At 54.7% G+C, this 25788-nt stretch overlaps 4 protein-coding genes across 11 annotated transcripts in view; 2 read left to right on the plus strand and 2 right to left on the minus strand.

Annotated features, from left to right (window-relative positions):
- XRCC1 (X-ray repair cross complementing 1) overlaps positions 1-6924 on the minus strand; it is a 24803-nt gene extending 17879 nt beyond the window's left edge. The window contains exons 1-2 of the mRNA XM_026482159.4: positions 6635-6924; positions 6171-6263 (exon numbers count right to left, since the gene is read on the minus strand). Coding sequence (XP_026337944.1) covers positions 6171-6263; positions 6635-6685 — 144 coding nt within the window. The 5' untranslated portion in view covers positions 6686-6924. The remainder of the gene's footprint in view (positions 1-6170; positions 6264-6634) is intronic.
- Positions 6925-7919: 995 nt separating this feature from the next.
- On the plus strand, positions 7920-11750 carry PINLYP (phospholipase A2 inhibitor and LY6/PLAUR domain containing). 2 transcript variants are annotated; one of them, XM_026481722.4, is made up of 5 exons: positions 7920-8049; positions 8993-9109; positions 10794-10946; positions 11191-11334; positions 11514-11750. In XM_026481722.4, the coding sequence occupies exons 1-5, from the start codon at positions 7980-7982 to the stop codon at positions 11666-11668; spliced, it is 639 nt and encodes a 212-aa protein (XP_026337507.1). In that variant the 5' UTR covers positions 7920-7979; the 3' UTR covers positions 11669-11750. The 2 variants fall into 2 exon arrangements, with proteins under 2 accessions (XP_026337507.1, XP_057170342.1); XM_057314359.1 differs by having other exon boundaries at positions 7977-8049; positions 8884-9109.
- Positions 11751-13989: 2239 nt separating this feature from the next.
- IRGQ (immunity related GTPase Q) lies at positions 13990-21569 on the minus strand. 2 transcript variants are annotated; one of them, XM_026482152.4, is made up of 3 exons: positions 21435-21569; positions 20451-20982; positions 13990-19278 (listed from the first exon to the last, which is right to left on the minus strand). In XM_026482152.4, the coding sequence occupies exons 2-3, from the start codon at positions 20978-20980 to the stop codon at positions 17919-17921; spliced, it is 1890 nt and encodes a 629-aa protein (XP_026337937.2). In that variant the 5' UTR covers positions 20981-20982; positions 21435-21569; the 3' UTR covers positions 13990-17918. The 2 variants fall into 2 exon arrangements, with proteins under 2 accessions (XP_026337937.2, XP_026337936.2); XM_026482151.4 differs by lacking the exon at positions 21435-21569 and adding an exon at positions 21285-21416.
- On the plus strand, positions 21515-25336 carry ZNF576 (zinc finger protein 576). Of its 6 annotated transcripts, XM_048223818.2 has the most exons (4): positions 21638-22108; positions 22422-22522; positions 24154-24581; positions 24931-25336. In XM_048223818.2, exons 2-3 carry the CDS (start codon positions 22438-22440, stop codon positions 24579-24581), a joined length of 513 nt encoding a protein of 170 aa, XP_048079775.1. In that variant the 5' UTR covers positions 21638-22108; positions 22422-22437; the 3' UTR covers positions 24931-25336. The 6 variants fall into 6 exon arrangements, with proteins under 6 accessions (XP_026337941.1, XP_044234041.1, XP_026337938.1 ...); XM_026482156.4 differs by having other exon boundaries at positions 21515-21946; positions 24154-25314; XM_044378106.3 differs by lacking the exon at positions 21638-22108 and adding an exon at positions 21526-21628 and having other exon boundaries at positions 24154-25314.
- Positions 25337-25788: the final 452 nt, after the last annotated feature.

The following is a 25788-nucleotide window of genomic DNA, read 5'->3' on the forward strand; positions in this document are numbered from 1 at the left end:
TATGTCCATAGAAGGCCTTCAGTACGTTCCTGACGGACAGATGGACAGATGGATGGGAAGCGCCTAGTAGCCATTTGCTGAAGGAACAAATGCCCCCTGAGCTGTAACTCGGGCTCTGCCCTTCCTGACCAAGTGGCTTTGGTGAGGCACTGGCCTCAGTGTCCCCTTCTGTCATAAAGGAATCATCGTGGCCAACACTTTCAGATTCTCACCGTGTGCCAGGGGCCTGGGGTATTCGTATCCTGCTGCTGCTGTAACAGGTGACCGCAAATTCCCTGGCTAACGACAAACCTCTTACAGATCTGGGGGTCGGAAGCCTGACATTTAGTCTCACCGGGCTTCAATCGAGGTGTCAGCAGGGCTGCATTCCTTCTGGAGGTTCTAGTGGAGAATCTGTTTCCTTGCCTTATTTCCAGCTTCTAGAAGCCACATGCATTCCTCAGCTGGTGGCCCGTTCCTCCACCTCCAAAGCCAGCGACAGCATCACTCTGGCCTCTGTTTCCCTCTTCACGTCTCCTTCTCTGGTTCTTCTGCCTCCCCCTCTTTCCCTTATAAGGACCCCTGTGAGGACGCTATCCCCAGATAACCCAAACTAATCTCACTACCTCAAGATCCTTTACTTCATCACATCCATAGGGTCCCCTCTGCCGTGTAAAGTGACATATTCCCAGGTTCTAGGGATCAGGACATGGACATCTTTTAGAGGCTATGACTCTGTCTACCATGATTGGCCAAGCTCTTTGTGGGTCGGGCATCACTGAATCCTCACCTCACAACTACCTTAGAAGGAAGGGTCTGTTACTCTCCCAGTGTTACAGATGGGCAAACAGGCTCAGGCAGGTTCAAGAAATAGCTCACATGTCACACGCGGCTAGTGACGGAGAGAAATTTGACCCACCTGCCTGCCTACAGCTCCACACTCCTTCTCAACACCCCTATTTCAACCCTCGAGGTAAAAGGTCAACATCTTTACCTCTCCCACATGACAAAGCACAAGGCTCAATCTGTATTTTGAGTGAATGACCTTTTTTGCATATATTAACTACTTCTAGTTTAAACATGTACTCCCTTGTATTTCTTCTTTGTGATAATGTATTTCCGACCACAGTGTTCACACATGGAGACAACCCAAATGTCCATTAATTTATGAGTGGACATATATACATCATACGGTGTATCCAGTGATGGACAGAAAAGGCTGACACACGTGACAACACATAGGAACCTCGAGTGTGTGCTCGGTGAGAGAAACCAGACACCAAGGTCATAGCGTATGATCTTGTTTACGTGAAAGGTCCAGAATAGACATATCTACAGAGACGAAAAGTGGATCAGTGGTTGCGGGGGCAGCTTAGGGAGCAAGGGAATACGGAGTGACTGTTGAATGGTGATGGGGTCTCTTTGGGCTATGAAAATGTTCCGATTAGTGGCAGCGACCGCAGAACACTGTCAAGATGCCAAAACCCACTGAATTGTATGTTTTAAATGGTTGAGATGGTGAATTTCATGTTATGTGAATTTTATCTCAAAAAAAAAAAAAAGGTGGGGCGACTGGCCTCAGTTGGTTAAGCATCTGACTCTTGATCTCAGCTCAGGTCTTGATCTTAGGGTTGTGACTTCAAGCCCCACATTGGGCTCCATGCCTAATTAGAAAAAAAAGTAAGCGTTCAGCATCCGCAGTTAGGAGCGGGTTCAGGCATAAGATGCCAGTCATCGGGGCCAGGCTCACGTGCACCTTTCCCAGGAAGACATAACTCACAACAGGAAAACAAATGGGGCTGGGAAGGCTCGCAAAATTCCTGAGAGACATTGTGTTAAAAAACTGTTCCACGTCCAGGAAAGGCAGGGTTATGCACCATTTAAAGGAATAAGGTAGAACTTTACCCAGTGCCAGTGGATCTCCAAGATCTATTGTTATTTGAAAGAAAGCAAGGCGGGGGGGAGAACGGTGTACTTGGTGGAAGAGGGGGGAGAAACGTGTTTATGGGTGTTCAGCGACCCAGGAGTTCAGTGACCCATGTGAGAAACTGCCAACAGTGGCTGCCTATGGAGGGAGCAGGAGGGGGTGGAAGCCAGTGGGGAGAGGGGGGTGTAAACCCTTTTGTGCCTTTTAAATTTGCACCATATACATACAATACTCATTCAAAAAGTTAACAGAACTGGGGCATCTGGGTGGCTCAGTCGGTTAAGTGTCTGCCTTTGGCTCAGGTCATGATCCCAGGGTCCTGGGATCGAGCCCCGAGTCAGGCTCCCCGCTCAGCGAAGAGTCTGTTTCCCCCTCTCCTTCTGCCCCTCCCCCTGCTCCTTCTCTCTCTCTCTAATAAATAAAAAAATCTTTTTTTTAAAGTGTATAAAACTGCAATGGTATTCTCCAGCTATGGAGTATATACAGAAATGAGAACAAGCCATCCACAGCTACACCCACCAATGTGGATGAAAATAACAAACAACACGCTGAGTGACAGCAGCCACAGACGTCTATACTGCATGCTTCCATTGATATAAAATTCAAAACGAGGCAAAACGAATTGATGCTACTAAAAATCAGGATGGTGGCTACCCTGCGGGGGGCAGTGACAGGAAGGAGCGCAGGGGGCCTGGGGGCCTGGGCCCGTTCTGTGACGCGGATGTGGGTGGGGAGTACATAGACTGTGAGGATTCACTGAACCGTGCGCTTCGATGTACACCTGTTACATACTCAATAAGTGAAAAACAATTTAAAACGCCACGAGGGCAAACTGAGTGGTTAGAAAGCCAGTGAAAGACAACCACAAAACGTGCGGCACCTTGCTGTTAAGCATTTCTTCTAAAGAGCGCACGTCAGCGGGGCACCAGAGCTACCTGGACCTCCTCCCAGCCATGCCCTCTGGCCCAGAAGCGGTTACCCAAGAGGCTGGAACTCCCCTCCTGGGAGCAGCTGATGGGTTATCCGTGGAGCCTCCGTCAGCTACCGCAAACAAAAAAAGGTGTGTGTGGCCGTCACGAGCAGAGGGTTGAACCCTGTGTGGCAATCCAGATGTTGCGTAACATAGTTGGGAGGAAAACAATACAGGGCAGAACACGCCACAGGTTAGTCCGCATGCATCGGTGTCCGGAAATGTCTGCCCTTCCACTCGCTTGACAAGAACCAGAATTAGCATTAGGTGAATTTGGAGTTACCCTGCATATTGGCAATGGCCAAATGCAATCAGATTGCCCGAAGTGTCTCTCACAGGGGATAAACTAACAGCTGCCTTGATGCCGCTTGCCCCCTGTGCTTTATTCTTAACACAGAAAGCAGGATTCTGTGAGAAGCTAAGGCTGCTTCTGGTCCTCCTTCGCTCAGAGCCCTTCTGTGGCTCCCGACTCATCCAGAATAAAAGCTCAAGTGCTTACAGTGACTTTCAGGCCTTCAGCGTGTTGGGGGCCCTCCACCCCTGTCCCATTAGCTCATCTCCCGCCTCCCCCTCCCCTGGCTAAGTCCACTGCACCCACACTGGCCTCCTTACTGTTCCTCCAGCACGCCAGGAGCCAGGCCGCCTCAGAGTCTGCGTTTCCTCCCCAGATCTTTACAGAGGTCACTGTGCTTAATGTCACCTGCTCAGGGAGGCCTCCCAGGATCCCTATTAAAAGATAAACCTCTTGGGATGCCTGGATGGCTCAGTTGAAGCGTCTGCCTTTGACTCAGGTTGTGATCCCAGGGTCCTGGGATTGAGCCCCAAGTTGGGCTCCCTGCTCAGCGGAGAGTCTGCTTGTCCTTCTCCCCCTGCCTCTCTCCCCACTTGTGCACACTCGCTCTCTCTCAAATAAATAAATAAAATCTTTTAGGGGCGCCTGTGTGGCACAGCAGTTAAGCGTCTGCCTTCGGCTCAGGGCGTGATCCTGGCGTTGTGGGATCGAGCCCCACATCAGGCTCCTCCACTATGAGCCTGCTTCTTCCTCTCCCACTCCCCCTGCTTGTGTTCCCTCTCTCGCTGGCTGTCTCTATCTCTGTCGAATAAATAAAAATAAAATCTTAAAATAAATAAATAAAATCTTTTAAAAAAATAAAGAAAAACCTCTTGCCAGTGCCTCCTCCCCTAGCTGCAGCATTCCCCTTTCCTCTTAAGGGTTTAATTTTCCTCCACAGCACTCATCATCCCTCGACATGCTTTACATATTACTTTGTCAGTCCTTCCCTCCTAACATGAAAGCTCCACAGGACTGACATATTTTGGTCTCGTGCTCTCTGCTGCTGTATAGCCCCAGGACCTAAAACAGTGCTTGACCTATAGAAGGTGCTTCATAAATAATTACTCAGTGAACGAATGAACATAAGAATCCATTCACTCCTGAGTCTATAGGTCCTGCCCCCGTGCTGACAACTTCCATACCTCTGACTCCATCCAGGTTCGGTTCCGATTGTTAACTGCCGCCTGGACTTCAGATGTCCCAAAGTCACGGCCCACCTGGACATCCCAACTGAAGGTATCACCTTCTCAAGCTGTCCCTTCTCTGGGTTTCCCATTTCAGTGACAGCTGCAATATCTCCCTCAGTCGCCCAGGCCAGAGAACCCTGTGCTTTGCTCTGGCCCCTCAGGTTCCCACATCTCCATGTCGTGTCTCTCCTGCCTCTAGTCTCTCTGCTCCCACTGCAACTGGGGTACAGAATGGATGTGATTTTCCCGGGGTCACCTGATCCTAAGAGAGCCCAACAGAATCATCACCCAGTAATAAAAACATGAATCCCTCCCTTTATATAAACACCTGCCTGTTGACAGCACTTTTGCAGACATTATGTCACCACATTTTCACAATGACGCTAGGCTTAGATTTCATTATTCCCAATGGACAGGTGAGAAAACAGGTTCAGAGAAATGAAAAAATGTGCCTGAGGTCACAGAACGAGTAAGAGGGAGAGATGGGGACTTGAACCCAGGTCCCAAGACTAAATCGTGAACAACCTGTACCTCCCTCAGTTTACATATTTATTTATTTGTTTGTACCTCCCTCCGTTTAAAACACTGGCTCTTAGACAAGCGGCATAACCTCCCTGGTACTCAGTTTCCTCATCTCTCAAATGGAGATAATACTAGACTCTAGGTCATGGGGTTTTTACAGATTCAATGAGTTGATCAATGTGAGGTGTTCAAAACCATAACTGGCAGCTGCAACGTTGAATCAATGTCAGCTCTCATTATTATTACTCTGTTAGGGACTGAGGAGATATTTAAACTTCTAAAATCAGAAAGTCTTATAGGTCTGCATATTTTTCCTGGGGAGAGAATCCTCAGCTTCTCTCTAATTCTAAAAAGGCTCCGTGAGCCCAAACTATTTCGGAACCACTGGGTGAGAGACTGAGAAAACGTTTGACACAATCATGTAAGCCTTGCTCCGCACATCCCTCCCCAAACACCCTTCCGCTCAGAAGGAGTAGGGCCAAGCTCAAGAAAGCCAGTGTGTGAACACAAAGCAGTGTGACAAAGTGTTCAGAGCACCAATGTGGGTTTGCGTCTTAGCATGCCTTGACTGATGGTGGTAACGGCCCCTGCGTCACACCACGTTTGTGAAAAGCAAGATCATCCAGGCCAGTACCCAGCACAGAGCAGATGCTTCAAACACGCTTAGCTCTCTCCTCCCACCAGTTTCTTATCCGTGACAGGAACATTTGGAATTCTGTAACCATCTGGGGTCAAACCACGCTTTCCTGCGTGCCTCTCCCCAACTTCACAGCCCTGGGGTGAGGAGTGGGTGAGAGCACGCAGAAGAACCTGGCAAGCATTCCAGAATGGCACTTAGCCTGGCCACGTCACACCTCCCCCCCTCCTGCTTCAGTTTCCCCATCTTTAAAATGGGGTTGATTGGTTTCCGTGATCTTCCAAGACACCTTCCAGCCCTGAGCCCACTGACTTCAGAAGGCAGGAGAGTGAAAATGATTCACTCTGGTCCAGCTGAGGAAACTGAGGCCCAGAAAGTAAAAGCAACCTACCCGGGCCACACATTGATTCCTATGGTCATCCTGGCCTAGTCCTTGGACCACCTTTGTCCTCTGCTAAGGGGCACAGCAATCACACTGCCCATTTTCCAGGTAAGGAAGCTGAAGTCCAGAAGGGAAAGTGTCTTAACCCACTGCCAGTTGGCTCAAGAGCAGTGTCTGGACCCTGAGTCTCCAGACTCCTATTAGGAAGGAGACAGGGGGAGGGCAGGATCACCTGGAGCACCACAGAGATGGTCTTCTCGCCTGCCTTGGCTGCTCGCCATTTTCGGTAAGTGTCCGCCTTGAGAAGGTTTTCTGCACAGTGGGTCTGGAGATAAGCGTGGAAAAGGGAAAATAAGGGTACAGGGAAGAGAGCTCGGTCCCCGGCTCTCACATTATTCGTTGGAGTCCTCCCGAGCCCTCTGCGCTCCCCCAGATTTAAAATTCCCCGTTAATCCCACCACACCCTGCCTCGAGTCCCCTATAACATTTTCCCTGGATGCTCCCCAGGTCCTCCTTTCCTGACCGGAAGTTCCCCTATTCCACATCTCTCCCAGAATTCCCTCATAGCCTCCTGGAATTACCCCCTGACCCGCCACAGACTTCCGTGAAGTTCCCTTTCACGCTCCCAAAGTTCCTGTAGTGCCCCCGCATGGATTCCCTGACGTCTTCCAACCTCCCCCCACGCCAGCTCCTCACCGAGTCCTGGCTACTGCAGGACACCACATGGCGGAGCCGGATCTCCGGCATGTCAACGTCCCGGGCTTCGCCTGGCGCGAAGGATGAAAGAAGGTCCGAGTGGGGGGGCGGGGGGGGGGTCGTTGAGGGGGGGGTGGTGCGCCCTGCGCGGGCTGAAGTGCGCAAGCGCACAGGCCTCGGGCCTTTCAAACCGCGGCGCGCCGGCTCTCGCGTCGACGCCGCGCAAGCCCAGTCGCGCCACTCCGGAGCGAGGCGCTTAGTTCCCTAGCAACGGGCTTTCCTCTAAGCCCCGCCTCCCGGTGACGTTGACACCCTTCTTTCTGGGCGCCTGGCAACAGGAGCAGCCTCCGGGATTGGCCCCTAGAAAAAATTCGCCATTCTCATTGGACGACGCAGTCACCGCCCAAACTGAAGCCTTAGAAAATAGGAGGACGCGGACCTGAGCGGTTTTTCCCAGGGAACCCGGAGCGTACCGCTACGGGATCCTCTCCACGGGTTCCTGCGGTTACCCCACCTTCCCCGCTACCCCCCCCACCATGCACACACGAACAGAATCTCCGATCTCTCTAGGGTTATGCCTGAAGCCAAAGAGAGAGTGGATCAGGGACCTAAATAAGTTCTAAAGCATGCATCCAAATCAGATACACACACACAACCTAAAATGCTTCCACTGATGCCTCAGTTTCCCAATATGTGACCTATGGGCATCTGTCTCCTACCACGCCCGCCTCTGCCTGTTGACAGGCATACCTCTGTTCGGTCCCCGTGAGACCCAGAGGTGCAGCCCCAGGCGGGGTCGGAGCTGGGGACAGCCCAAACACAGAACAGGGAATATGAGCCAAGTGCATGAAGAAGGAAGAGAGACAGGGCGCCTAGTCCCCCGCAGAACGAGCCTGGACATGCTGCGCGCTCCCAAGTAGGGCCCCACCCACGCTGGGCGCCTCCTTGGAAAGAGAGAGAAGAGAGAGGGGATCTTAGTTCCAGCAGCCACCCTACACCTACAGGGAATCAAGTGACCCGACTCTGACCTTGGGCTTCAGGCCAGAATAAAGGGGGAGAGGAGGCCGGTGGGAATGTGAGAAAACAGGAAACTGACCTTCTGGGTCTTGATGGATGAGGGGGCTAGAAATCGAGAGTCCTAGGGTCCCTGTGGAGCAGATGGCTGAGCATGAGATGCCCATGTCCCTTTTGGATTCTGGCTCCATATCCCCAACCCAGAGCCACAAAGGCCTGCCCTGAGATCTTACCTCAGCTATTTCTCACCCCAGGGTAAAGGTGGATCCAGACCCGCCCCTCCTCAGCTTCCTATAAGGGCTGGGGACCTGGGACTACAGGTTCACTCACCATGAGGACTCCCATGAAACCGGGGCCCTTCCTGCTGGCCTTCACGCTGCTCTGCACCCTCCTGGGTCTGGGTGAGTGAGAAGGGGTCTGGACCATGAAGACCATGAGAGAGCACTCAGCAAGGTCCTTGAGGGGGAAAGAGGTGGTGTCCCAGGAATTCAGATTCATGGTGAAGGCAGAGGCAGCCTGGGGCCCCAAGGGAAGAAAAGCTCGAAAGCTCATGTGACTGGATCCCTGAGAAAGGAGGGAGCTTGGTGGGCTCGGAATCCTCTGTCACCCCAGGCAAGGTCTTAAAATGAGACATCGGAAATTGGATAAGAGCATGACTAGAAGGGGGGGAGCTGGGGGGGTGCGGCATGGGGGAGAAGAGATTTCCTTTCTCTCTGGATTCTACAGAGTTCAGACCCCAGCCCCCCTTCCTTTAGATGCGGGAATTCAGACAAGCTCCACCTTCCCCAGGACCCAGGTGTCTGGGCCCCCAGTTGCCTCCTCTCTCAGGACCAAGGAGTCCATGAACTCAGCCCTCCTGGGCTGAACTCTCCCTTCTTGATCTGGGATGAAGACCCCAACCTCAGGTTCCCCTGCCTCAGTTCCTACCATCCCCAAGACCTACACCTGGTCTTGAGTCCAAGAAACAGCTGGACCTGAAGCTTCACAAAAGCCCATGGAAACCTTCGCCAGGACCCCTCCCTGTCCCCGAGCTTTCTCAGAGGACCCTAGCGTCCCCAAGTCCCCAGCCTTGTAATTAGGTAAACAGGCTCCCTGGTGGAGTCGCTTCCCGCCCCTGGAAGCAGCTTTGCTGGCTTCACCACCGCGTCCCAGTCAGAGCACTGGACAGTTTCCTGGACAGCGGTCAGAGCTCCACCCATGAACACTTAGGGAGACATCTGTCCCTCCTTCCTCAGGACTCCAAATCCGGCCCCCTTTGCCCCATCTCCCTCTGGACTCTGAAGTCTCACTGGTGGTCCGCTGACTACACCCCTCATGACGACAGCCTGGCTCTCTACACTGCAGGGTGCCCGCTGAGCTGTGAAGTGTGCAGGGGCTCCGGGCCCACTTGCAGCGGGAAAATGAAGGCTTGTGAGGCCGGCAAAGACGCATGCGTGGTCATCGTCGGGGAGTCGAGCACAAGTACGAGCAGGGCCTGGCGTCACACCTGGGGAGGTGGTTGTGCCTTCAAGGGTAGAAGACAGCTCCACGCCAGGGGAGGGGTCATCACGGTGCTCATGTGGGAGGTCAGGGAAGAGGGAAAGACTATCTTGGGGTGGTAGGCGGAAGGAAGTGAATTCAATGGGACAATAGAAACCATTGTTCTCAGGGATTTCTGAAAATGAAACTCTCCAAAATATTAGACCGGGGGGGAGCAGATATAGAGACTGTCTTAGGCAGGAGGAGGTGAGGAAAGGAAAGGACATGGGGAACAGGACAGGTGAGAGGGATAGAATCTAATAGGAAGGAGGTGGCATGGGGGCGGGGGGTTGAGAAGGAAGAGAAGGAAGAGAAGGAAGAGGCTGGGGTGGGTTGGGAAGACAGTGATCAGGTTGACCATTTGGGGTGAGAGGGAGGAATCGTCCAAAATAGGAGGAAGAGAAAACCACATCCCCCCCCCCCATGGTGGGGGATGGTGCGGGCTGGAAGGGACCATTCCTGACAGGAGGAGGAGATACGACACCGAGGTCGAGGGAGAGACAAAAAAAGGGACCATGCCAGGCAGGAGAGGAAAGATAACCCTGAGTATGAAGCAAACCGTCGTGAAGAGAAGTAGATGGAGATGGGGAGGCAGGTGGGTGAAATGGGAGAGGTGGGCGTGACTTCAATGGAAAGGACGGCCCCAGAGCTGAGAAAGGATGGGGGAGAAGGGGAGCGATAGGGAGACTGCGGGCGGGGCGGACCCAGGGTTTTTCATTCAAAATTGAAAAAGACCGTTCATTAAGCACAGGAGAGATGATGGGGCCGCGGCGGCTGTGAAGGTGGTGGCAGGAGATGAGGGCCGCCTGGATTGTAGGAACCACGCCTACCTGAGGGGGTGTGTAGGAGGGTGGGATAGAGGGTTGCGCGCTGCCCTACCCACCGAGCATGCGTTGGCAGGTGGGCGAAAGGACCCGAAGGGCTTGAAGAGACCACCGCAGGCTTATAGGCGGGAGATTCGAACCCTGGGAGTGAGGGAGAGGAAGGTGGGAAAAAGCACCTTTTGGGGGGTGATGAGAAAAATCCTTAGATTGGGTTGGAAGAGACCACCACTTGGGGGGGAGGGGGATGGCCACGGGGACTGGAAGAGACCACTGCAGCCAAGACGTGGGGGGAGCAAGAGACCACTTTAGAGGATATGGGTGTTGCAGAGTGGGGTTGGGATGGCCTCCCAGGGTTTGTTGGAAGGGATTTGGGAGGTGCAGGGGAGGGCGAAAGTGGAGAAGGCTGGGAGAGACCATTTCACACAAGCATGGGGGTAGCCATAGGCAGGACCTTTGGAAGATGGCAGTGGGGTGGGGCGGGCAGAAGAGACCGTGTCAGGCAGGCACCTGGGCTCGGCCAAGGGGAGCTTCAAGAGACCATCGAAGCAGACTGGGGGCTACGGTAATGGGGCAGGTGGGGGGGGGGCGCGACCTTATAAACTACTCCAGACCATACCCCAGGCAGATAAAGAGGCATGGTTTTGGGGCGCTGGAAAAGACCACCCTAGGCAGTCGCGGGGTGTGGGAAGTGCAGGGTTGGGACAGCACCCCTCCCACCCCTCTGAAACCGAGGCCGGGGTCCACGCTGGAGTGGGATCAACAGGCGCTGCTGGAGGCCTCCCTTCCTGTCCCGCCTCTTTCAGAGGGCCACCAGTCACTGAACACCTACAAGGCCTGTATGAAGTACAGCGACTGCTACACGGGCTTCGTGTCCACCACGATGGGCCCCAAGGACTACATGGTGTCCAACACGCGCTGCTGCCAGAGCGACGGCTGCAACCATGGCTCCGTGCCCCGTGAGTGTCAGCTCAGCCCCGCATCAGGCCTCGTTTCCAGCCGGTCCGCAGCGCCCGCTGTGTGTACCCCGCTCCTGCCTCTGACCCGCGCTGCAACACGGGGCAACTGGCTTGCCGTGCCCCTCAGTTTCCTTACCTGTAAATGCAGTGTCCATTTGCAGCCCATATTCCCCCCAGGGTTGTTGTGAGGTGAGGGAAGGCTTTCATCAACCCTGTGCACCTTATACTCCGCCCTCCTCCCCAGCTCCCCAGAACAATCGTACTGAGAACGGCCTCCAGTGCCCAGCCTGCATTGCACCCTTTCAGGAGACATGCCCTGGGACCCAGGCAGCCCGCTGTGTTGGCCAGGAAACCCACTGCGTCTACTTCGCTGGCAACGTGCAGGCGGGTGAGGGGAACCTGGATCTCTAGAGGGGGGGAGAGGGCCTCCAGGTTCCAGGGGAGATGGTGGCTCTGGGGAACTGGGTGAGGACATGCAGAGTGGGGCAGTGGGGGCGGGGGGAAGACCCCTGGGTGGTGAGGAAGGAGGGGTTAGGGGCCGACTGCATTCTGGAATCCCCTTCCCAGGTCTCATCAACCCCAAATTTGCCACTCGGGGCTGTGCTACCGAGAGTGCCTGCTACGCCAAGGCCGGGGCCCAGGTGCCATCAGCCTCTTATCTCTACTTCCTCCGCCGAGCAGACTGCCTTCCAGCGCCCCAGACCCCTGGCAGAGTGGAGTGAAGAACTGAGGAATATGTTTCTTGAGGTTTCCCTTTGTCCTCAGCCTACACCTCCCCATGTGCCTAGATATTAAACAGGTTAACAAAGCAAGCCTGAGTCCTTGTGATATGATGCATCTCAGGAAGGTAGGGTACAGAAAGCAGGGGTATTAACCCTTGAGAACCCCCTCTTTGCAAGGGAGGGAGAGAAGACTCTATCATTTATTAAAGGATTACTCCCTGCTGGGCTGCTGGGCTGTGTTCTCCATGCTGTACCTCATTTCAGAATCCCAACAACTCTGTGAAGTTGATATTATCATCCCCATTTTACAGAAGAACAAACAGGCACAGATTGTGGTCACTTCCCTTGGGTTCAAACCACTAGGGAGAGGCAGACCCCAGAGTCCCATGATCACCTCTCTTGACTCACCTCTCCCACTTTTTGCCTGCTTTTCATATCAGCAATTGTGGATGGTGATAGTTATAACCTCATTGGGTTGTTGTGTGAAATGGAAGAAAACTCAAAAAGCACTTAGCGTGGTGCCCAGCACCTGTAAGACAATGTTGCTTCTAGAGACAATATGTCTGTAAATGGTAATCATCATGATAGCTGCTACTTAATGAGTGGCCATTACCTGGAAGGTGCTAAACCCTGCCCTCAATCAGATCATGCTACAGTAACAAGCAAGTCTCTACTCTCAGTGGTTTAAAGCAACAGCGTTGTATTAGTCGACTAATGGTACAGTAATGCTGTGTAACAAAGGATCCCCACACCGAGCCATTACCGCAAGCATTCTTCTTTCTGAGGGTTTGTGGGTGGCTGGCTCTTCATTCGCTGCTTTGGCTCCAGTCTGGAAGGAGGATTCAAGTTCTGGGATCAGGAGCTCCCCGGCTAATGTTCTTACGGCAGATCGCGGGAGCCCAGAGCCCAAGTGCATTAAATGCTCCTGCTGAGGTCAGGTGTGCGAACATTCCACTGAGTCAAGTAAATCATATGGTCAAAGCCAACATCATCTGAGCAAGGAAGTGTAGTCGCCTTCCAGTGGGAGGGAGAAGAGGGGTGTTTGCTGAACAAGTCTCCCTTAGTCCCCCAGTATTTGATTCTTCCTTCACCCTATGTGTCTAGCACTGTTCATGGGTGCTCTGCTCATCAGAATTGCAGAGCAGGCCACTCGAACATTGCTGTGTACAGCAAAGTGCAGGGAAGTCTCACGTGGGTGATTAAATGCTGTGACCCAGAGGTGACTTGACGTAACTCATGGGATGGAGCCAGTCGCATGGACCACCAAACCCCACGGGGTTGGGGGGGTGGCTAGGAAGTGCAGACCTGCTCCATGACATTGACCATGGACGTGTTTCGTAAACAGCACACGAATGGCTGCCAGGTCCTCCGAGCAGAGAGTTCTCATTTTATCTTCACAACAACTCCCTGTGATAGGCACTGTTATTCTCAGCCCTGTTTTCAGAAGAACCTGAGGCTCAGAGGCGGGATGTGACATTGGAGTTCACACTACTACAAAGTGGCAGAGCTTAGGATTTTAATCATTGCATCACGTGGAGGGGGAAAAGGACCACAGCTCAGAGAGAGGAAATAAGCGTATTATCCATTATCTTTGGCTGTATCTTTCTGTAACCACACCAAAACTTAGTCACTTAGAACGATCAGTCACCTTTTATTCAGCTCAGGATTCTGCCAGTCCCGCAGTCTGGTCTGGGATCAGCTGGGTGGCTCTTCTGCTGGGTTCAGCTAGTCAGTGAGGCAGCTTTTTAGAAGGTTGGCTGGCTGTAGCTTGGGGTGTCAAGACTGACTGGGCCACATGCCTCTACTCACCCAGCAGGTTAGCCTGGACTTCTTGGCGTGGCGGGGGGGGGGGGGGGGTTCCAAGGGCACCGAGAGAGGAAGCCCTAATACGTGAGCATTTTTCAAGTGTCTACTTGTATGGTGTTTGCTGTTGTTTCTGTGGCCAGGCAAATCACATGGCCACGTCTAGCGTCAGGAGAAGGGATTCTCCAAGAGCACAGCTACAGAGAGGCATTAAGGGGCCAAGCTGCTACCAGAGCGGGGATGCTTTACTGTCACAAGCCCCTGAGGTCTAAATGTCACTTTTCCACTTGCATTTCCGCGCCTCCCCCCTCCCTGCCACCCACTCCCGGAGTTTCTGGATTCCAGCTCAAGGGGTTCTTCACCATCTAGCCCGCCTCTCCCGAGACCCAGGAGTCCCCACCCTTGGTCTCTTCCTCCTTCAGACCCAGCACTATCCCCAGCCCCTTCCTTCCCCAGACTTAAGCAAAATCCCAAGCATCTCCCTTCCCCTTTAAACCCCCAAAGAAGAGACACATAGAGGGATTTCTACTCGTTTTTATTCGCGCCTTCAAAAAGCACCGCAGGCCAACCACACCCTTGATTAGCCCTCCCAGGTTCCCCACCCCAATGGATACAAGTCTCTTCATCATTTTCCAGAAATGTATGAAACTCAGCTACGGTGATGAGATTGTCTCTTCCGCTTCTGCCAACAGCAGGGCCAAGACAGCATCCATGTCCTTGAATTCTTGCCTTCGAGGGTCTTCCAGCCTGGAAGTATGATGACAACATACCCTGAGGGCAGCCAGCAATCAGTTCTCAAGGGAGTCTTAGTCCTTTTGCTTGGATGCTCCCAGCGACGGATGCCTCACTAGCAATGTGATGCCTCCCATCAAAAGTCATCATTTAAAAGACAACCCCCTCAAATTAGTCACGACACCCAAAAGTGTTGATACACACCGACAGAAACACAATCAGCACCCCCCAACAGAGACACAAACAGAACTGGGTCTTGCTTTCTCAGATATGACCTCTGGCACAATCCCCATTGGCATGAGGGCAGAGGGAATTTGGAGCAGGGGGGCACGGGGCAGAGTTGTCAGGCACGACCAAATCAGAGATGGTGTGAAAGTGGCCGAAAGAGAGGAGGGCACTCTGTGAGCAAAGGCATGGGCGGGAGATAGAGGTGCCCAGACTAGAGTTGTCTGGGTGCCGCCGGGGGCCCAGGGCATAGGCAACAAGACTTATGGTTGAGCTCCCTAGGGGCCAGGCTCCTCTGGAGGGCTGCACTGTGATCTGACAGGTGTGCGTGCGTGTGTGTGAGAGAGAATATGCATGTACATATGTACATACATACACTATTCTTCAGTTGCCCCATGAGGTAGATGCCATTTGCTGAGTGACTTGCCTAATGCCCCAATGTCAGGAGGACTGTCTGACCCTAGAGCTCCGCCAATAGGATTTCCTGTGATAACGGAAATGTTCTAGGTCTGTTTTGTCCAACGCTCAAGCCATACATCACAGGTGGCTACTGAGCCCTTGAAACGTGGTTAATGTTAACTGGGAAATGGGAGTTTTAAACTTTATTCACTTTTAATTAAAAACGGATACACACCTCAGTTATTGGGAAACTGGTCAATTTAATCGGGACAACTTGGGTAGAGGAATCAATTTCTCTGCCGATGAATTTTCCGGAAAGTTAAACAGAGGTCCTTCTGATGAAAACGTATCATCTGAATGAGATGTAAGCTAAGTGTAAAATATCTCATTCTTTTCTGGACTGATTACATGTTGAAATAATATTTTGGATATAATGGCTTAAGTAAAACGTAACTAGTTTCACCGTTTCCTTTTCCCTTTTAAATGTGGCTGCTGGGACATTTCAAGGTACAGGTGCGGCTCATATTCCGTTTCTGTCGGCCTGCACTGCTAGGTGCCTCGCCTGTTTCCCCACGGCTGGCATGCCGGACTGAGAGGCAGACAGTGTTGTATGGGATATTACAGATCTGGGCAAATACCTTTCCTGAAGCCCAAGAGGCCTTTGAGGACAACGCCTGAAGACATTCAGTATCGAACTAAATGCTTTTTCCCACCTCAGCTATCTCAAACTCTGATGGGACAAATTGTGCCAGTGGTCGGGGTTCAAGCTGGACACAGGGGTACCATCTGGCGGCTATCTGCCTCTCAGATGGGTCACCCTTGACTCCCGCTGTCCAAGAAAATAGGATCTTGGGAGTGTTTACGGTTCTCGTCCAGCCCTTTCATTTAGCAGATGGGAAAATAAGGCACTGGTCCAAGTCACCGAGAACGCCAGTGGCAAAGCCTTGCTTGCTTCCCAGACCCCCTGACCTCCAACAGGAGCTTCTCTCCCATCAGATGCTTGTTTCTCCCCACCTTGCTCATTTCCCGTCTTGTGGCAAGAGGCCGATTATCTAAGTTCCAGTCTGCCACTGACTCACGAATTCAATATTTACTAAGCACCTACTGTGTGTCACGTACTCTTCTAGGTGCTGGGGGTACAGCAGAGAACAAGACAGGTAAGAGGATCATCGCTATTAAATAGGTAAATAAATAAATAAGGTAACTGTTTACAATAATAATTGCTACAAGGAAAACACTGACGGGCCGAGATGAATAATGGGGACGTGCGAGCTACTTCAGTTACACTGGTCAGGGGACAGTGTAAGTCCTCTCTGAGAGGACATGAGAGCTGAGACCTAGTTGACAAGGAGGAACCAGTCATGGGAAGATCTGGGGGCAGAGCATTCCAGGCAGAAAGAACAGCAAATGCAAAGGTCCTGGGGTAGGATCCAAGGTGGCCCTCGCCTCCCCAGGCATCAGAAGGAAGATCAGGCTGGTTGGGGGGGGGGGCGGGTGGAGTGGCAGCAGGGAATGAGAATAGTCAGGGGCCAGACCATGCAGGACCTTGCTGGGTGCTGTTTGGCCTAGAGCCTGCCCTCCCTGGGCTTTGCTCTCCCCATCTCTCATAAAAGAGATTCTACTTAATGGCCTTTTGGGGCCCCCCTTTCTGTTTCTTGACACTGAAGAATTCTGTCATCTGTGGCGTCTTTTCTCCCTATAGTTGGCAGCCTAGAACATTCCAGGCACTGTGGTTTCTGCCTTTGCTTCACTCACGGAATGCTCCCACGGTCTGGAGCACTCCTAAGCTGTTCTTTGGGTCTCTTGCCCTCTGCAGCACGGTGTATACACCAGAACGCAGAGCCTCTTGGCGACACCTGAGGTAGCCAACACAGAAACGTCTGGATTAGTGCAGCATGACAGCTGCTTTTCCAGAAAAGGCAGGAGTATAAAATACCAAGGCCAGAAAGGGTTAGGCTTAATGACAGAAGAAATCAAGACCAAAAAGAGATAGAAACCACTAAGGGAGCGAGGGACAAAGGAACAGACTCACCAAGATCCCCTGAATCACTCAGCACCTGTAAAATGGGGGCAGTTACATCCCTTCCCAAACTCAGAGAGAGAGAGGCAAGTGCCAGGGTCCAAATCCATAAGGAATTTGTGGGAGATACCTCTGAGGTATGGGTTTCTGCCCTCCCACACCCAGAAGGCCTCATTCCCGGTCTCTGGTTACCCCCAGGGCCCACCATGCCCAGACCTCTTGCCTCCTCCCCTCATTTTTGTGGGACCATCCTCCCTACAATAGCTGGGGAAGGAATCTAGGTCACCAGGCCCCCGGGGCAGCGAATATTAGACATCTCTCTACTCCCCAAGGGGGACCAAAGGTTCTCCAGCTATTCTGCACAGCCCCCCCCCCCCCCGCCCCGTTCCCTCCTGTAGATGGAGACCTCCCACCACCCAGGAATTAGAAACCAAGGTCCACCCCAATGAAGATTCAGTTACTGCCTCTTGAGGAACTGGAAGGCTGGATGCAGGCCCACTCCCTCTGGGAAGCCTAGATCCTACATCCCTGCGTGGCTCAGCAGTTCCAAGGATTCCAGCTCCCTGGGGTACCCAGGCTCCTTCCTCCCTACTGGACTCTCTAGGACGATGGGGATGCCCCTCATCAGGAATCAGTGCTTTCACTTCTTCTCCCCCCTCCCAGGGCTAGAGGACCAATGGATCCAGTTTCTACTCCGCTGGAGACTAGGCTATAACCCCTTCTAGGAGTCCAACTCCTCAGCTTCCTTCAGCACTGTCTGGTGTCCTGCTCTGTGGTCCCCAGGGAAATCAGTTCTCTCCCCAACTCCGTTCCCCCTCAGGACCCAGGAATCCGGGGGACTACAAGTCACACATCCCAATCAGTGGTTCTAGACCCCTCCTCCCCTTCAAGCACCCAGGATTCTGAGTGGTGGCCCCCAGCTCCGTTACCTCAGAGGCCCAGACATCCCATGCCAGATTCTGGCCTCCCAACCCCCCTCCCTCTAACCGGGACTTGGAGTCCTCAGCCCCTGGAGGAGCCAAGCAGCAGGGACGCTGAGCACCCCGGAAGCCCCGACCCTCATCCCACCCCTCACTGCGCGGGCCCACGGGGTGCCAGCACCGCCTCCGCATCGGCCTGCATCTCGTCGAGGGCCTGCAGCAGGACACCATGCGCCGCGCGGTAACCCAGGCCGCCGGTGGCCGCCGCCCCGCCCGCCGGCCACAGGAAGGAAAGGGCGCCCAGCGCCGCGCCCCCTGCGGTGCCCTCGCCCGCCCACGCGCCCAGCCTCGCCTCCACCTCGGCGCGCGTCACCGGGCCCGGGAAGCGCGTCCGCTCTGCCAGCTCCCCTGGAGCCAAGCCTAACGCGCGCTCGCGTCGAGCCAGCGCCGCAGGTTCGAGCCCCAGAGCCCGCCGCCACTCCGCCAGCTGGCCCCGCAGAAGCGCCACGTCGCACGCCCAGCCTAGCCCCGGCACGGGTGCCGCCGCCGCCGCCAGGCTAGCCAGCAGAGCCGGCCGCCACGCCCCGGCCCGCAGGGCCGCAGCCTTCATTCGGGCCCCATGGGGAGACGCGGGTGGCAGCGCCAGCAGCAGCGCCCCCGCCTGGGCGGGGGGGAGCGCGCGCCGCAGCCACTCGCAGAGCCCGGGGAGGCCGCCAGGCCGCAGGGGGAACACGGGCGGCGGTGCCTCCTCCAGCACCTCCCACGTCTCATCCTCTGGGCTCAGTGCGGCCGCACGCTCTGAGTCCCCACTGCCCGATTTCTTCCCGCCGCCGCCAACACGCGGCAAACTCTCACTGCCTGCTTTCTCTGAACCTTCCCCGCTGCCTGCTTTCTCGGACTCTTCCCCTCTACCTTTCTGCAATCCAGTGCCACGTTTCTCCCTTCCCTCACTGCATGCATTCTTCAACCCCTCTGTGCCTGCGTTCTCTAAGCTCTCGGAGCTGGGCTTCTCTGACTTTTCCTCTTCCTCCAGGCACTCTGGATCCTCGCCCTCGCCGTCTGTTCGCACGCAGACCAGCGGCGCATCTGGCAGCACGAAGGGCCGAACCTGAGCCCAGTCCTTCTCAGTGGGGGCCCCCGGGGTGACGAGGATGAGGGCGTCGTAGTGGGTCGGATGGGGGGTGGCAGCAGTGCCCGCGGAGCCCAGAGGCACGTTCCAGAGCACCACGTTGGGACGCTCTGGGGCCGGGTAGGGCGTGGGCCCCGCGGACGTGAAAACAGGCTCGTCATCTGGGTCACTGGGATCCAACCCGAGCAGCAAGTTCAGCACAAGGCTCACATCAGCCTTGCCGGCCACGGCCAGGTCCAGCCGCGCGCTGCCCAGCCGCTCCAGGCCAGCGCGAACCCACGACAGCGCCGCCTCCAGGCCACCGGTCTCAAAGGCCTCACGCACAGCCTCCAGCTCCGCCGCACCCAGCACCTCGAAGCCATCCTGAACGGGTGGAAGGAGCCTGAGGGGACAGAAGAGGGAGGGTAAAGGGCAGAAGAGGGTTTCAACGCTAGAGGACTGTGCTATGCGGACAAGATTAGGCTAGGGTGATAAGGGTGGAATTTTCTGAACGATCCCTCAAAGAAGAGGGAGCAGGAAAGGGAGGGGCCAGACGAATGGTACAGCCTATAGACACTAGGGCTTTAAAACAGGGACAGGGCAGGTTCGTTGAGGTCAGGTTTCCAGCAAAGCCTAAAAGGGGGAACCTGCTAAATCTCTGGGATTCAGTCTTTGGGGGATGGGGCTTTCTAAGGGACCTGCAGGGTTAAGAAAGGCCATGCAAAATTCACCGAAGGTCGCGCTCAGCAAAGACAGGCTTGCAACTGGATTGTGGACTAAAGGAAAGCCGAGCACCTACCGACTGGAGCAAGGTCACCCGGGGCGATCTTTGCTGAGACTAGGCGTAAAGAGGGGAATAAGGACCAATGAGGCGACAAGCCTCACCTACGAGTGCTTACCAAGGAAGGAAATGTGGCTAAGGGAAAAAGATGCACGCTGAGCCCCATTCGACTTCTATGAAACAGGTGGCCAGGGGTTGGGAGAAAAATGAGCATAGAAACGAGACGGGATTAGAGAAAGGAAGTGGGGGAGTGGACCCAGAAATAAGGCTCACTGAGGGTGTGGCTTTACAAGGACTGGCGTAGCTGGAGAACAAAGCTGATGATGGGGAGGGTGAGGAGGGCTCACAAGTGTGAATCCTAGGGTAAAATCTTCGGCAGCATCACAAGTTTGTGTGCTGAGTGAGCCCTCCTTCAAACTTTTGCCGGGGGGTAATTTTGGCCTTTAGATCCTGGCCTCTCCTAAAATTCTCACTGGGGCGGGGCTTGTGACCTCAGAACGCTGGTAGGAGGCTGAACCTGGAGGACAGGTCTGAACCTATAGCTGACCCTTGGCTGGGGAGGGACCTAGAAGTGGGGAAAGGGTCCAGCATTGAGCTTGGGCTTGGGGTGGAGCCTCGCTGACTCAAAACCTGTGCTGAGGGGTGGGACCTGGACAAGAGAACAGGGACCCCAGCAGCTACCCTGTTAAGGCCTGCCCCAAGCTTGCTGGGGGTGGGGTCTCACGGATCTCAAAGAACTTTTTCTGCGAAGTCTAAAGGACCAGGCCTTCAACCCACCCCAACTCCTCTCTCACCTTTGCAGCACCTCCGCTTGGCTCCGCAGCGTCGCCCGCAGGCGCTCCAATTCCTTGCAGCCATCTCTGCTGCCGCAGTCGGCCGGCAGCACGAAGAGAGCGGCGGCCCCCAGCCCTGCGCTGTTCAGTAGGGCCTCTGTCTGATCCCGGGCCTGGGCTTCATTTTCCAAATTTCCAGGACGGAGGTTCCGCACAGCCAGCAGCGGGGTCCCTCGGGCCAGGGCGGCCCGCGCTGCCTCTCCCAGCGCTGGGGCCAAGGGTTCCCCGTTCCCCTCGGGGCCGGGCAGCACCAATACCAGCACATTGGCCTCCGCGGCCCAGGGCCCGGGCTCTGCGGGTGGACAGCTCAGCTCGCCCAGGAAGAGGCCAGGGCCCGCAGCTCGCAGGCTGGGGATCCCGGAGTCCGGCCGTCCCTCGGGAATCTCTATCGTCTCCACATTCCCGTCGCACAGCGCTGCGATCAGCGCGGACTTGCCACAGCCCGGAGGCCCCAGGAACAAGGCGGTCACGTCACCCCGTGGCGGTGGCATACCTGGAAAGCAAGGGGATGGGACAAACCCGGGTCAGGGAGTGCTCAGGCTTTTTCTTTCCTAGTCATCCCCTCTGGTCTCAGACTTCAGTCCTTCACCCTGTCCCCTTCCCTTCTTTGACGTCACTCCCAGGGAAAAATCTGGCACTCACGCCCTATTCCCCAGGGATGCGGGCATCTTGTCCGCCCTCTTTCTGGATACATTTTTCTCTGTTTCAAAATCTCAGAAATCCGGCCTCCAGCCCCCTCCTCCCTCAGGGACATCGATGTTTTTATCCCCCACACCTCCTTGCCAAATCACTAACCGAGCAAACCGCCGGCACAACCGGAGAGCGCAGTTGGCGGCGACTGATCAGCCGCTGAGAAGCCCCGCCCCTCGGGTCGGGCGGACGGAGGCCGAAGAGGTTAGAGGGCTGGGATTTGGGGACGTCGGAACACGTTCCGGGGGCTCTAACCTGACGTCAGTCTTTTAAGGAGGGGGTGTGTCTAGGAAGCTTGACCTCGGGGCTACAGCCCTTCAGAGCGCCTGCGCAGAGCAATCAAGGCGCGCCCGCTCCCCAGCTCCCGCTGCCGCAGGGCACGGAACAATGAGGGAGTCGAAGCGCCTGCGCGCCTGGAGCGCCTAGCCACAGTTGCGCAAGCAGCTGAGGTCTGTAAGGCACGGGTGGCACGCAACGTCATCATAACGCACCCCAGTGCAGAGAAGGACCCCTCCCGTTACTCTGAGGACCCGGTTGGCGCGACCGCATCGCTGCCGGATGGCATCCCGGGCCTGGGCTTCGAGAAGCTCATCAGGCGAAAGGGCGTGGAAGCCGCTGGGGCCTTGAGACTCGGCGGGCCCTACCCTGCTTCCCTCCGGGTGGCGGCGCTGTGACGAGCGGCTGACAGGCGCAACGAAAGGCAGCCCTCTGCTGTCTGGAGAAAAGCGGAGGCCTGGGCTACCCGCCTCGGGAGGAGGGAACCGAGGGCAGTGCTGGGGGCAGCGGGCCAGCGAGGCTGAAGGCGCGCGTGGGAGGCGGGGGCCCTGGGTGGAACGAGGGTTCCAGGATGTCAGAGAAAGATGCCTCCCGGGAAGAGGCGGGCTAAAGCCTGGATACCACCAGGGCCTCAAGACACGTGGGAGACGGGGGTGAGGCTGGTGTCAAGGCTCCAGGGTTCCATGCCCCGAGTTCAGGGAGGTAGTTTGATGTAGGAGGCCATAGGTCTCATGCAGGTGAGAAGGCCCTCAGGGGTGTCACAAACCTAGGGAGTCGAATCTTTTGGGAGTGGCGAAGCTTCCCTAGGAAAGAACTCCATCAGGTTAGGGGTCAAGAGGATGGCATCTTACGGGGCAAGGAGAGCCTGTCAGAGGTCACGGGATTAGCGGACCCTTTAATGCTGTCGATAGATGAGCGATTTCACTTGATTTACTATTCTGTCATGCGTGCTCCTCTCTTGACCAGAGGGATCCCGGTCACTATGGAGGACCCGCATCCTGAAGAGACCATGGAGCAGCAGGATTCGTCCAAGGAGAGGAGTCCCCGCAGTCCAGGAGGCGACATCTGTGAGTGCTGCTGGCCAGAGGAGGGTGGGCTGCTGGAGCTGACGCTAGCAAGAAGGATTTCTATAGCATTTCAGTGTCCCAGGTCCTATGCTGGGAAGGGGCTGTGATAAATGGCTTCTAAGCTGCCCTCCCAGGAACTAACACTCTCTACCCTTACCCTTATTCTGCTCGGATGTACCCACCCCACTCTGTCCGTGTAAGTTCGAGTGGGGTGCAGTTCAGAGGGATAGAGTGGCATGAAGAGAGGCCTGGGGTGGGAGATGTGGCTGGGAAAGGTTGGACACTGTGAGAGGAGCCCCAAGGTTCCAGTCCCACCTCTGCCCCAGACTTCCGGTGTGACCAGGGCTTGGGTTTCCCTGTCTGTCAAAAGAGGTTGCCACTACTCGGGTGACCTGGCTGTAATGGGGATTAGTGGCAGAGAAGGGGAAGGTCTGATGTTAACAAAGGTAGCCAGTTGGACATATCCTGATAGCAACAGCTTCTGCTGAATGCTTAGAGAGTTAGGGGTGCTTTCTAGTACGAGTTTAACCTTCGTTATCTCAGTCCTCCTGACAGACCCTATGAAATCCCTCGGATAAGGGAACTGAGGCAAAGAGGGGTTATCTGTGACCGTGAGAGCTCTAGTGTCAAGGCCCTCCAGCCAAAGACCACCAGGAACACACCTACAGCTGAACAAGCTGGGTTTATTGCTCTTCCGCATTGAGGAAGCATGCACGCCCTGGGGTGCTGGGGGGCATCTCAGTGTTAGAAAGGATTTATCTTAGGTGGTTTGGGGAGGAGTTCAAGGAGGGGTTTTGCTCTGAATTAGATGCCGCAGGTAAGCAGGGCAAAAGATTGGTTGGTCAAATCTTATCTAGGAGGGAGGTACAAAGGCTCAAGCTGTGACCGATAAAGCAGCAGCAGCCACTCCGAGCAGCCAGGATAGCAGGGTGTTTGGTCTTTTTGCGGCTTGGACAACGTTCGTGTTTTGTGTGTGTTCAGATGCTATTCTGGCATGGTCTTGACTTGATTTATCTCAGTCACAGCAGGGCCTTGTCTGACAAGGTTCTGTGACTGCTTATGTTCAACAGGAGAACACCAAGGCCTAGCTGGGAGTGCCAGGCCAGCCTCCGGCTGTCAAGCTGCTTCTGTCTTTCTCAATACTAATAATTGCAAACCACTGTGTAGCACTGTTCTAAGCACTTTCTATGAATTAATTCATTTACTCCTTCCACCAACCCAGTGAGGTAGTTGTAACCGTACTGATCAGTTATAACCGTACTGATATGGTTATGACCCCATTTTTCAGATGAGGAAACTGTTGTACGTGCCTAGGAAGTGGTAGATCTGGGATTCAGTGCCGGGCAGTCTGGCTTCAGAGGCTGTGCTCCAATCACGTGGCTCTGTTGGAAAGTCAGATTCCCTGGGTTCCAGGCCTGACTCCACCATTTCATTTCCCGGCCTCATGACTGTAGGCAAGTTGCCTAGCCTTTCTGAGCCTCAGCCTGCTCATCCATAAAACAGGTCCAGTAACATAGTAAGCCTGGCACATAGTAAGCACTGAATGTGAATTGTTGGCATGACTCTGGGGCTTGGGAGAGGTCCTGGTGACTCTTGCTGGCTTCCCCCCGACCTCTCCCCACGTCCCTCAGGCCACCTGGGGGCCCCGCAGTGCACCCGCTGCCTCATCACCTTCGCCGATTCCAAGTTCCAGGAGCGTCACATGAAGCGGGAGCACCCAGCGGATTTCGTGGCCCAGAAGCTGCAGGGGGCCCTCTTCATCTGCTTCACCTGCGCCCGCTCCTTCCCCTCCTCCAAGGCCTTGATCGCTCATCAGCGCACCCATGGTCCAGGCGCCAGGCCCTCCACGCCAGTGGCACCCCCTGCTGCCCAGCCTACATTCCCCTGCCCTGACTGTGGCAAGACCTTTGGGCAGGCTGCTTCTCTGAGGCGCCACCGCCAGGCGCATGAGACCCGCACCTCTCCGGGCCCCTTTGCCTGCACGGAGTGTGGTCAGGACTTTGCCCAGGAAGCCGGGCTGCATCAACACTACATCCGGCATGCTCGGGGGGAGCTCTGAGTAAGGGTTAAGCCCTCCCTAGGACAGTGGGTGGGGGTGGGTTCTTTGGCTGCTAGAACCCACCTCTGATACGGGATGGGGGCCTTGGAAGGATTTGCTTCCCTCCCTGGACAGGCAAAGGACTCCGGATAAATAGGACCCAGCAGACGCTCATCTACAGTTTCAGTCTTTGGAGGACGCAAAGGCCTTCAGGGATATAGTGAAACTAGTGAGATCTTTTGTTGGGAAAAAAAAAAAAGAGAGAGCAAGCAAAAGGGAAAACTGTTATTTGTATCTCCCTCATTCCCAATTAAATAGTTTGAAATCACAACTAGCTGCAGATTGTGTAATCACCTTTAATTCTTCCCAGGTGGATGCCATGAGCTGTAGGAGCAAATCCCCCTGGATGTGTGCCTGAATGGGGGCAGGGAAGGTGAGGTGTTGCAGGGCTATAATGTCACTGGAAGGGTCCCAGACCTGGAGCAACTTGGGCCTTTGGGGATGGGATAGCAAAGTTGGGGGCCATATTCTGAGTCATGTGGGGGTTGCAGTTAAAGTCGTTGTCTTCTCCCACCCTGTCAGTCTTTCCCACTCACGGAGGGGCTATGGTATTGGATGGGTTTGGGTCCCCCCCCCCCAGTAATCTATTGTCCACTTAAATAATTTTATGTACCATTCCGGTCATGGAATATTTTCTATGTGTGTAGGTGAGATGACATGAATAAAATAACAAATAGTATCTAAAAACAGAAAAGATCTACATTAAAATGTCTAAACAAGGAACTCTGGCTTTTGGGCAGGAATTCCCAGAAAATATAAGAAGGGCACAGGGAGGGGACGCCTGGGTGGCTCAGTTGGTTAAGGGTCTGACTCTTGATTCTGGCTCAGGTCATGATCTCAGGGTCGTGAGATCCAGCCCAATTTCAGGCTCTGTGCTGAGACTGGCGCCTGTTTAAGATTCTCAATCTCCCTCTCCCCCTGCCCCACCCGCCTCCGTGCATGCGCGTGCTCTCTCTCTTTCAAAATAAATAAAATAAAAAGAAGGGCACAGGGAGGGGGAAGCTCAGGTCAGAGCTGGCCTGGCCCTGCAGGGAATCTGGTTTGAAATCAAACAGAGATACCTTCTGTTTCCTGTTGTATTTGGCCAACATTCCGAGAGCTCCCATTAAGATCCTATTTTCAGCTCTTGAAAAGCCTAACCCTGGGCCGAGTCCCACCGGGCCAGTGC

This window comes from Ursus arctos, unplaced genomic scaffold, assembly GCF_023065955.2.
Source record: "Ursus arctos isolate Adak ecotype North America unplaced genomic scaffold, UrsArc2.0 scaffold_19, whole genome shotgun sequence".
NCBI lineage: Eukaryota > Metazoa > Chordata > Mammalia > Carnivora > Ursidae > Ursus > Ursus arctos.

Excerpts from the sequence above, each read along its gene's own strand:
- PINLYP (XM_026481722.4), top strand. The coding sequence starts at position 7,980 with ATGAGGACTCCCATGAAACCGGGGCCCTTCCTGCTGGCCTTCACGCTG. Across the intron at positions 10,947-11,190 it reads CAACCATGGCTCCGTGCCCC|CTCCCCAGAACAATCGTACT; the intron begins GTGAGTGTCAGC and ends CCTCCTCCCCAG. Across the intron at positions 11,335-11,513 it reads CGCTGGCAACGTGCAGGCGG|GTCTCATCAACCCCAAATTT; the intron begins GTGAGGGGAACC and ends TCCCCTTCCCAG.
- IRGQ (XM_026482152.4), bottom strand. The coding sequence starts at position 20,980 with ATGCCACCGCCACGGGGTGACGTGACCGCCTTGTTCCTGGGGCCTCCG. Across the intron at positions 19,279-20,450 it reads CAAGCGGAGGTGCTGCAAAG|GCTCCTTCCACCCGTTCAGG; the intron begins GTGAGAGAGGAG and ends CTGTCCCCTCAG.
- ZNF576 (XM_026482153.4), top strand. The coding sequence starts at position 22,354 with ATGCTGTCGATAGATGAGCGATTTCACTTGATTTACTATTCTGTCATG. Across the intron at positions 22,523-24,153 it reads CAGTCCAGGAGGCGACATCT|GCCACCTGGGGGCCCCGCAG; the intron begins GTGAGTGCTGCT and ends CACGTCCCTCAG.